Source organism: Myotis lucifugus, unplaced genomic scaffold (genome assembly GCF_000147115.1).
Source record: "Myotis lucifugus unplaced genomic scaffold, Myoluc2.0 scaffold_1713, whole genome shotgun sequence".
Classification (NCBI taxonomy): domain Eukaryota; kingdom Metazoa; phylum Chordata; class Mammalia; order Chiroptera; family Vespertilionidae; genus Myotis; species Myotis lucifugus.
Window position 1 is genome coordinate 25,331 of NW_005872761.1, and position 11,397 is coordinate 36,727.

Here is an 11,397-nt window from a genome sequence, read left to right on the forward strand (position 1 = left end):
TCCCCCCCCCCCCCCCGGCTCCTGTTCGACTTCTTTCCGCTCCGGCCCAGGATGTGTCAACTGCACAGGATGTCAGCGCCGTCAGGACAAAACTAGACGAGCTGTTCGCATGGGGGTGGGTGGGGGGGGGTCCAAGAGCACCATGTCAGCGCCCATCATGATCGTGATTATTGTTCATATGTGTGATTTACAGCCCTGGCCCGTGTGGCTCAGTGGATAGAGCGTGGGCCTGCAGACCAAAGGGTCCCGGGTTCGATTCCACTCAAGGGCACATGCCTCAGTCGCAGGCTCCTCCCCGGCCCGGGCCCCGGTCAGGGGTGCGCAGCAGGCAGCCCAGCGAGGTTTCTCTCACATCGATGTTTCTCTGTCTTTCCCTCTTCCTGCGGCTGGGCAGGGCCTGCCTCCTGCAGGTCAGGCGGCCGGGCCGCTGGGCTGGGTCCCCAGGGAGAGAGGGTCCCGTCTGCAGACACGGGCGGGTGGTGCTGGGGCGGGGGCTCCCCAAGGGCGGGGAGGGCGGAGCCCTAAAAGCTCAGCTTATTACAGAGGAAACCAGGCCCCGTTAGAACTGCTCCTGACCCCAGGCTGGTGCTGCCTGGACGTGTGCTGAGGGCGAGGGGCCCTGAAATGCAGGGGTTTGTAAAGCCAATAACTTGTGGTGTTTTTAAAAGAAAAAATCAGCAAATGACCCTGATGAAACAGACGCAAAACGGTTACACTTTCCTGCAGCCCTCCAGGCCTTTACGGGATTCCCGTGAGCAGATCCCAGTTCTAGAGTGTGTGTGTGTGTGTGTGTGTGTGTGTGTGCGTGTGTGTGCGTGTGCGTGTGGGGGGTAATGTGTGTAGCATGTGGACGTGTGTGGTTGGGGTGGGCGCAGGGGCGGGCATGTGTCTGTGGGTGAGTGTGCAGTGGGCTGTGGGAAGGTGTGTGAGCAGGTGTGTGTGCACGTGTGTGTGCGTGTGCCCCTCTGCGAGCACCTTCAGGTCCCTTGCCTTCTCGAAGGGGAAAAGAAGTCATTGTTTTGTTTTTATAGTTGATGGAGCCTTCACGCATTTTATGAGTTTAATTCCATGTAAAGAGGTGGCCCGTGAGCGGGCTGCTACCAGCTCCTTCCCGTCAGTTCCTCTCAGGAGCGCAGACAGGACTGCGGGGAGAGGAGCTGTGAGCGCCACCTGGTGGGGAAGGCGGGGACTGCGGGGAGAGGAGCTGTGAGCGCCACCTGGTGGGGAAGGCGGGGACTGCGGGGGAGAGGAGCTGTGAGAGCCACCTGGTGGGGAAGGCGGGGACTGCGGGGAGAGGAGCTGTGAGCACCACCTGGTGGGGAAGGCGGAGACTGCGGGGGAGAGGAGCTGTGAGCGCCACCTGGTGGGGAAGGCGGGGACTGCGGGGGAGAGGAGCTGTGAGAGCCACCTGGTGGGGAAGGCGGACACTGCAGGCAGCGCGCAGAGAGGAGAGCCTTCCACTGGCTGTGCCCACCGGCATCTGCTTGGTGTGGATCTGGTCTGTGGCTCGGGGTCTGCTGCCCACCCACATCCGCCGCCTCCTGCCTCTCCCTCTTCCCCGAGGAGGAAGGAGCGGCGTCTCGCGAGGGCAGGGCGATGGGTTCAGCTGCCGGCTCCGGCTGGGCCCTGAGCGCAAGGTCAGCTTCCTCCCGGCGGATCCAGCCGCCGGGCCCGTCACCTCCTCGCCCTACCCTTTCGCTTCCTGGTCTGCGGACTGGGAACCATGGGGGCTCCATTTCACCGTGTTCCCGAGAGCAAGGTCGAGAGCAAGGTCATGAACCCTGTCTGCAGAGCAGCCCCCGACATCTTTCTGCACATTAGCCACGCAGAGCCCACCGAGCCTTCTCCGGGCAGCCCTGTCCGCGCTGGTCCAGACCAGCCACGGGGCCGCAGGGAGGGACCAGCCACGGGCCGCAGGGAGAGACCAGCCACCGACCTGCAGGGAGAGGCCAGCCACCGACCTGCAGGGAGGGACCAGCCACCGACCTGCAGGGAGGGACCAGCCACGGGCCGCAGGGAGGGACCAGCCACGGGCCGCGGGGAGGGACCAGCCACGGGCCGCGGGGAGGGACCAGCCACGGGCCGCAGGGAGGGACCAGCCACCGACCTGCAGGGAATGTCGGAGAGGCCCATCACTGCTGGTGGGAAGGTGGCCGGCACAGCCACCGTGGAAGGCGGTCTGGTCTGGTGTTTCCTCAGAAAACTAAGAACAGAGCTACCATACGAACCAGCAGACCCTCTCCTGGGTTTATCCCCAAAAACCATTTATATGCAAAGATCTAGGCCCCCTGTGTTCACGGCAGCGTTATTTACGGCAGCCAAGACACAGAAACAGCCACGAGTCCCGCGATAGAGGACGGGAAAGGAAGACATGGTCTATGTGCACAACGGAGCACCACTCAGCCACGAGAGAGGACGGAATAGCGCCACTGGCAGCCACGGGGATGGGCCTGAGAACAGGATGCTGAGGAGGTAAGACCGTCAGAAAAGGCTCAGAATCCTATGACTTCACTCCTACGTGGGACATCTGAGTGAAACACAGGCTCACGGTGCAACATGCAGATCTGGCATCACAGAAACCCACACCTGAAACCTATACGATCACATTAACCGATGTCACCCCAATACATTTAATAAAAAATAAGTAAATAAAATGAAACAAGCTGTGGGCTCCGTGTACCAGCTTCTGACGACGTGCCTTGCATTTCCTGCGATGCCTCCCAGGCTGGTAGCACCAGGGACTGACTTCACAAACGCCCGGCAGAGAATGCGCCCACGGCGAGGGGAGCTCAGGGCCGGGTGCCGGAGGGACCAGCGGGCTCCTGTAAGGCTTGTCAATCAACCAGAAACCAGACCTAAGGGATTTGGCCTGGGGACCCCAAATGTGCAACACGGACGTGTGCACAGAAGACAAAGGGACGGTGGGACTCACCGCACCGGAGTCTGACCCGGGTCGATCACAGCGGAGGCACCAGGACGCTGCACAGAGCTGTGCACTCCCGGGGTTCCCGCTGCACAGCACCTGAGGGCGCAAAGGAACGGAGACCACACCTAGATGGGGCGGGGGGGGGGGGTAAGGGCAGAAAAGGCGCCTCTCAGAGAACAGAGGCGTCGTGCACAACCCAGTGACGGATCTGAGTGACCAGATGGCCTGACGGGGCCTAGAGACTCACAGCAGCTCACCAAGCAGCTCGGACTGGCGCGTACACGCCCGGTAAGTGCCGTCCTCCCTGGCTCCCGCTTGCTTCCCAAATCCGGCCCCGGGTCCGCGCCAACGACAGCGGGAAGGCGCAGGGGGCCCTGGGCGGGGAGAGGTGGGCCCTGGACGGGGGGAGGGGGGGAGCCGGGCATCGGGCAGGGCCCTGCTCAGAGAAACTGAAAGTGGGTCCGTCAGACGGACGTTACACTTTTGGGGGCAGAACCAGGGGAAGGCGGTCGGGGTCCTGTCCACACAGGTCTCCCTTCACCACGACGACCTCAAGGCGGACCTGTCCCAGCACCAGAGCCACCGCCGGCCCCTCGTGCGGTTACAATAAAGGAAAGGAGCCGGTCACACAGGCGCCTGCACCCAGGGCTCTGCTCAGGGCTGTGCACCGGGGACGCAGCGATCAGAAACCAGCAGTGACCAGTCGGTACTGACGATACACCCAGAAGGCAGAGCAGGATGCATCATAAGAAACTAAGCCGTAGAATAGTCTTTATTGAAATGGGAAAATGTTAACAATATACTTCTATATGAAATATCCAGATACAAAACAGTATGTACAGTTTAATACCATTTTTATGGAAAGAAAAATAGCATATGTACAAAATCACGCAGGGGAAAAATAGAAGATGCGCGTACCAAATGCGACGAATGCCGTCTCCAGACCGTGGAGCGCCCCCCCCCCCCCACACTCAGCCCTGCCTCCTGCCCTTCTTCCCGCTGTGAGCACTTTGATAACTTCTCTGCACGCCGGCTGTTTCGAGGTCCACGCCTCCAAACCACAGTCGTTGGTTCCCATTTAAAATGCAGGTGCCACCTGCTCCTCCTCTCTGGCACGTGGGGAATACGTGCAGCTAGTACAAGGTGCCATAAAATATGCCGCCGCACCGATGGCTAGAGAAAATGACTTGGAGAATTTGAAAACCTAATCGCAATAAACTTTTTTTGTTAATCCTCACCCGAGGATATTTTCCCATTGGTTTTCAGAGGGAATGGAAGGGAGGGGAGGAGAGAGAGAGAAACATGGATGTGAGAGATACATCGATCGGCTGCTTCCTGCACGAGCCCCAATACTGGGTGGGGACTGAACCTGCAACTCAGGTACGTGCCCTTGACTGGGAATCGAACCCTTGACCCTTCGGTGCGAGGACCATTGACCCAAACTGGCCTGGACTCGAGATAAATTTTTTCAAAATTATATTTTTACTTATTTCAGAGAGGAAGGGGGAGGAAGAGAGAGAGAAACATCAATGATGAAAGGGAATCATTGATTGGCTGCCTCCTGCACGTTGGACCGAGCCTGCAACTCGAGCATGTGCCCTTGACGGGAATCGAACCTGGGGCCCTTCGATCTGCAAGCCGCCGCTCTACCCACTGAACTACACCGGCCTGGACTCAAGATAAGCTTTTAAATGGAGAAAAACAGATACGAATATTGGAAAGGGGTCCATACACATAGACAGTGAGATTCTCCTCATTAACTAGCTGCCTGGGCAAAGGAAATTAGGTGCCATAGTCAGGAAAATGTGGTTCATGATTCTGTAGAAAGAAGCAAAAATAAGATTGCTTTTAAAGAAAAATGAGATCCCAGAAATAAAGGTTTTCTAAAAGACCTAAGGAAATATTAGTTGAATCAGCAAGAAAGAAATTCAATCTGGTGGCAGAGAACCATGGACTGGCATTTACTTTTCTGCAGCACCAAATTCCGTTTTATGGCTCCTACCACGGGCCTGATGTGCCAAAATTGTGAAATTATGTTCATGCTAATTGGTAGTTTTTAACTTCAATTTTTTTAAGTTAATATAGGACATACTGAATTTTACATGGAACTTGATGTGTTCTATCTAAATACATATATGTCACCCTCTGATGACAATTGATAACTGGCAACATTAAACATGTACAACAAATACAATTCAGATCTTATTTCTCAGAATCCATCCTAGCAGAAAGCTATTCTTATTAAAAACACCAAGTAAGGGCCCTGGCCGGTGTGGCTCAGTGGCTAGAGCGTCGGCCTGCAGACTGAAGGGTCCCAGGTTCGATTCCGGTCAGGGCACAGGCCCGGGTTGCACACTCGATCCCCAGTGGGGGGCGTGCAGGAGGCGGCCGACCCATGATTCTGTCTCATCACGGATGTTTCTCTCTCTCCCTCTCCCGTCCTCTCTCCTCGTCAGCCACAGCCTCGCGCCCAGCACAGCCCTCGTTCCCCCGTGGGGGTCACAGGAAAGGGCTTCCGGCTGAAGAAACAGAACGGACACATCTCGGGCGGGAGGAGCTCCTGGCACCACGTTCACCGCTCACATCACAAGGACGGAACCAAAAGGGCAGAGGCGGGAAAACCGCTTTCTGAAATTCAGTCACCCACCTGCAGCAGGGACTGAGGCACACACTCCTGCCAGCACGGGTGTGACAGTCGCGCCAGCACATGGCGGCCGGAGACACGCCCGCGCCCGCCTCGCCATCCTCAGGGGCGACACGCCGAGGACTGAAACCACAGGAGGGAACTCTCCCAGGTCCGTCCTCGGCGAGTCCACCCCACGAGGCGGAAGAACAGCGCGAGGCGTGTCCCTCAGCAAAACGCATCGACGAGAAGCAGGTGCTGCCGCCCCTCCCGAGAGACCGCGCTTCCCACCAACAAAGGCACTTGACGCGGCCGAGGCGACCGTCCAGGCGCCGCCCCGGCCGCTGCTGCCTCCCTCGCGCGGGCGAAGTGGCGGTGAAGCTCCAGCCGCGCGCACGGTGCTCACAGGGCCTCTGGTGCTGGCGGGTGACATGACCAGGGAGGAGATGGCGCTGGTGTCGTGATGAATGGCTGCGGGGCCGCAGGCCCCCCGTGCAGACGTCTGATGAGTGAGGGGCCTGCATCTGGTCACAGGTAAGCTGACCGCTAAGCCGTATCGGCTGTTAATGTTCACTCCTCTTCTTGTCCTTTCTCACTTTTTTGTTCTTTCCCAAAGCCTTCGACGATTCCTCCTGGAAAAGTGAGAAAATCAATGTAGTCTCCCCCCCATGTACACGAAGCTGCTGGCTTAGGAGCCTTAAACCGAATCCCTAGAGTCTGTACAACAGTGGAAGTGCAGCTACTTCCCTCTGTGCCGTCTTCTGTTTTATCCAGCACTTCTGTTTACCGTCTATGTACACATTTACAAAATAATCGACAATAATCAAGGAAAACACTCATTTACCTAATAGATTTATGTTTAAATAATTTCAATATTATTCTATTGTCCACTTTAAAAAAAAATGTTTTTATTGATTTTAGAGAGAGAGGAAGAGAGGGGGATAGAAACATCGATCGGCCGCCTCCTGCACGCCCCCTGCTGGGGGTGGAGCCGCAACCCAGGCCTGTGCCCCGACCGGGAATCGAACCGGGACCTCCTGGTGCTGGGTGGACGCTCAACCACGGAGCCAGCGGCCGGGCTCTAGTGTCCGCTTTTTAAAGTAAAGCAGCCGAGTTTAAAAACAATACAAGTGAACGTAGTTACAAAATATCAAACAAAAGCCTCCAAACGTAAAGGGAGGAGGCGGGAAAGGCCTGCCTGGGAGAGCAGCCGCGGCCGTGACAGGAAACGTGGATTCGTGGCCATTTGAGGACCCAGGTCACACACAGCTCAGCCCCGGCCTCGGGGATGGAGGCCACTGGCCTGAGGCTCCGTAAACTCCAGGAGCATCTGGCCTGAGGGTCCAGGAGGGAAGTCCCCGCCCAGGGTCTGCCCTGGCCGCCACTGGGTTCTGCCTGGGACCGGCCTGCGGCTCCCGGGCCAAGGTTTCCCGACACCACCCGATGCTGACCGCGCGGAGCACGTCCTCTGGTGCTGGCAGCCCCGGCGGAGCGGGGAGGGGGGGGCTCACCGGCGAGCCCGCGTAGCTCCTCTCCACCAGGATGCTCCGGGCGCAGTTGTTGATGTGCTTGAAGCGGTCGGGCCCCAGCAGGATGCCGCCGTACCAGCGCGACACCACCACCAGCACGTTCCGCACGTTCAGGACCTGCGTCCGGCAGATCGGACAAGAGAGGGCGCAGGTGAGCCCCGCGGCACTGACCCTGCGCAGAAGCGCCCCCGACGCCCATGGCGGACGCACTGAGGGGGCGAGTGAGACGGACGGCCCAGGGGACAGGAGGGGACAGACAGGAGGGGGTTTGGAAAAGGAACCCCTGCTCCCCGGCCTTCAACTTGCAAACGCTGGGCCCGGGCGTGCAGGGGAGACCGGCAGGCGGGTCCCAGTTCTCGCGGCTTCCACCACAACAGCTGTCTGGGGCCTTCACCCTGGGCCACACGGACCTGCTTCTAAACGGCGGCCAGAGGGCACGGGCTGCGGAGGCCTCGCTGGCGCTGCCCACACGTCTTCCTCGGCCGGACGTGTGCCCAACGCGCCCTAAGGGGAGAACCGCTGGCCCACAGGCCTGGCCACACAGAGTCCCCTCCAGGGCGTGAGCAAACCTCACACAAGAGCGGAAAATACTGCCGCAACCACCTGGGGAGAGAACAGCCCCTCTCAGAACGGGGCCGTCGGTGATCACAGACAGAGGGGGGGGTCCAGCCGCACGAACGGGAAAGGGCAAGATGAGCAACTAAACGGACCGGAGACCACCTGAGAGGAATCGCTAAAGCCAACATTAACTCGCAGATGCAGGAAATGGAGGAGATACTGCACCCACGAACCCAGAACCGCACAGCACAGAACAGGAAAAACGGGAAAAAGGAAAAGCAGGGGGAGCTGTTATAATTATAGAATTAAATGCACGGCTGCTAAAACAAATGTTAGGAGACCATCAAGAACATGTCTCGGAACACCAGGCAACGAGATGGACAACTTCATAAGGAGAGAAAGATCCTGGATCCATTCAGAAGCCCCGATAACCAACTTCCAGGAATTTCACAGATAGAACGCGAAAATAAAGGGAGGAAATTGTCAGAAAACAAAACAAGAAGGTCCCACGGCTGCAGACCATCTCCTGTGGCCGCGAGGAAAGGGCTGGGAGCCCGAGACCTGTACCAACCCTGTGCCTTCTGCCCTCCCCCAGGAGTGGCATCTTCTCGTCGCCGTTCAGAAACTAACTCCCGATGAACCCACACGTCCGCTACAGAGCGACCGAGGGCTGGTCCCTGGAGGGAGGGAGCCCGTGCTGCCGGGGAGCTCAGCCCGGGACGGTCAGGACTGCAGACCCACCTCCATGAGGTGCAGCAGGCGCCCGCCGGCCGCTGTCTCCCCGTCGTCATCGTAGTCCTGCAGGAAGGTCTGCTTGTCCTCACAGAATATTCTAGAAACACACACAACAGCGCTCACACCTCGAAACCTCAACACACTTCGTACGAGTTGCAATTTACTTCCCAAACCAGCATATCTGCTTCTGAAAACCCTTCTTGAACTACACGAGGTGTGTGTTCACTGTCATTCACCATCTGGTACGTTCACGGCTCTTCTCTATAACTAGAGGCCCAGTGCACGGATTTGTGCACGGGTGGGGTCCCTTGGCCTGGCCGGCGATCGCCGGCGATCGGGGCTGGCCAGTCGGGGGGAGGGACCGCGGGAGGTTAGCCGACGGCAGGAGGTTGGCTGTGGGAGTGCACTGACCACCAGAGGGCAGCTCCTGCATTGAGCGTCTGCCCCCTGGTGGTCAGTGTGTGTCATAGCGACCAGTTATTCCCAGTCGTTCTGCTGTTAGGGTCAGTTTGCATATTACCCTTTTATTATATAGGACAGAGGCCTGGTGCACGGGTGAGGGCCGGCTGGTTTGCCCTGAAGGGTGTCCTGGATCAGGGTGGGGGTCCCACTGGGGTGCCTCGCCAGCCTGGGTGAGGGGCTGATGGCTGTTGGCAAGCTGGCCAAGTCCCCCAGCGGGAACCCTCACCCCATGGGGGTGTGGCCAGCCTGGGTGAGGGACTGAGGGCCATTTTCAGGCTGGCCACAGCCCCTTCAGGGTGGGGGAGTCCTGCTGGGGTGCCTGGCCAGCCTGGGTAAGGGGCTGATGGCCATTTTCGGGCTGGCCACGCCCCCCGGCGACCCAAGCTCCCAGCCTCTCCTTTTTTTCTTTTTTTCTTTTTTTCTGGGATTTATTTATCTTCTATAATTGAAACTTTGTAGTCTTGAGCGGAGCCCAGGGCCAGCCAGGGCAGGTGGGAAGCTTGGCTACCTCCATCACCGGGGGCAACCCAAGCCTCCTGCTTGCTCTAGCTCCCTGGCCGCTGCCATCTTAGTTGGGTTAATTTGCATACTCGCTCCTGATTGGCTGGTGGTCGTGGCTTGTGGGTATAGCAGAGGGATGGTTAATTTGCATGTTTCTCTTTTATTATATAGGATAGATAATGAAACAGAAAAAACTACCCTAACCAGTTTGGCTCAGTGGATAGAGCATCAGCCTGCAGACTGAAGGGTCCCAGGTTCGATTCCGGTCAAGGGCAGTATCTTGGTTGCGGGCATATCCCCAGTAGGGGGTGTGCAGGAGGCAGCTGATCGATGTTTCTCTCTCATCAATGTTTCTGACTCTCTATCCCTCTCCCTTCCTTTCTGTAAAAAGCCAATAAAATATATATTTAAAAAAATAAAAGAAACAGGAAGAACTAAAACCAACAGGAAACGGTTAAATAAAATGTAGTTTGCAACCTCAGACAACTATTAGTCAAGCATTAAAATGTTCACAAAGCAATGTAAACAACATGGAAATTTGTTTTTGTACATTAAGAAAAAAATGTGGTACTAGGGCAAAGCATTGAAAAGATAAACTTTGCACAGAAAGGACAGAAAATGTATCACGTACTATTGGTTGCATTTAATGGTAGAAAACAGCTGATTTCCCCTCTGATTTTTTTTCTTTTCTGCAGTTTCTGAATATTCTACAAATGATTGCTTTTGTAATGGGAAGAATACATGATAGTTGTTATTGTTTACAGTCATGCACGTTTCTCCCGTCGTTATGAATCACACGCTCCTGGAGGCGCGCTCACTCACCGGTACGCGTAGATGTTGTGGGTGGCGCTAGCGATTTTCTTGTTCTCATATAATTTGGCAAGAACCATTTTCACCTTAAAAAGAGCAGAACATGAATAAACAAATGTGCACATTTCACTTTCTCTATAAACAAACACTAGGAAACATCTTAAAGCTGATGTAAGCCCTGCAGGTGGCATAGAATTTACGTAAAGAATCTTCTACGGCCGAGAAGGCCACTGCCAAGGTTCCTCCTCATTCAGGGCAGAGACCGGTGCTCACGACGGAATGAACATAACAGACCTGGTTTCTAAACACCAATTATCAGAAAAACACTTGAGCACTAACCATGCCTCGTACTTAAACAGGAACCTGTTTCCCCGTGTAGAGAATTCTACATGTAAATACGAGAATTTAAAAAAATGAGCTCTAAAAGTTTACCAAATTTACGCATCTGGGATGATAGATGCACCGTAATGGTGTGTCCCACAGTCTATAAACCAGAACGCTCTCTGGGCTCCCGCACGGCCACGGGGAGTGACGTGAGCGAGACTTGAGAGATGTGGTCATTTCTGTGTCCAAAGGGAAGAGGGGCAGGAAGGAGCCGCCCGCTCAGAGGACACGGTGTGTGCGGAGGAGCCAGGTTGGCAAATGAAAATAAAGACGCTCAGTTCAATCGCAACTTCAGGTCAATCACAGTAACCTCAGTGTGAGTGGGTCCCGTGTAGTGATGTGATCTGAATCCCAATGTATTTCACCCGCAGCCCCAGCAGAGGCATCGAAGAGGAAGGTTCGGGCCTGGCTGGCGTGACTCCGCTGGCTGGAGGGCTGTCCCACACGGGCCTGGACCGGAATCGAACCCACAACCTCCTGGTGCACAGGATGAGGCTCCAACCAGCGAAGCCCTGGGTCAGGGCTCATGTAATTCTTTTTCACCATGAAACGTAGTAATTTCTGCGGCACCACATGGGTGTTTGTCTGAGGGTCAGCCCCAGTCAGCGTTTAGATACAATTTAAAAGAGTGACAGAGGACACCGAACGCCCCCGCAGAGTCTCAGCACGGGGGGCGGGAAGGTGAGCGAATCGCTTCTCTTACGTGAAAACAACAGTAAAAGCAAGGGTGTGACTGCAAAGCCACTCGCTGGGACTGCGCTGGGGAAACACGCGAGCAGCCCACCTGCTTGGGGCAGACGACGGGCGCCAGGTGCGCCTGGAAAAATGCTCCGTCGGTCGGTGATGGGGACGCCGTGGTCGATCGGCGG

At 56.4% G+C, this 11,397-nt stretch overlaps 1 protein-coding gene across 1 annotated transcript in view; it reads right to left on the reverse strand.

Annotated features, from left to right (window-relative positions):
• Positions 1 to 3,667: 3,667 nt before the first annotated feature.
• The window catches only part of IMPACT (impact RWD domain protein), a gene marked incomplete at its 5' end in the record, with an annotated part of 14,113 nt that continues 6,383 nt past the window's right edge, over positions 3,668 to 11,397 (reverse strand). The window contains 6 exon segments of the mRNA XM_023748712.1: positions 3,668 to 6,181; positions 7,061 to 7,195; positions 8,378 to 8,468; positions 10,157 to 10,230; positions 11,313 to 11,351; positions 11,353 to 11,397. The exon segment at positions 11,353 to 11,397 is cut by the window's right edge and continues 1 nt beyond it. Coding sequence (XP_023604480.1) covers positions 6,113 to 6,181; positions 7,061 to 7,195; positions 8,378 to 8,468; positions 10,157 to 10,230; positions 11,313 to 11,351; positions 11,353 to 11,397 — 453 coding nt within the window.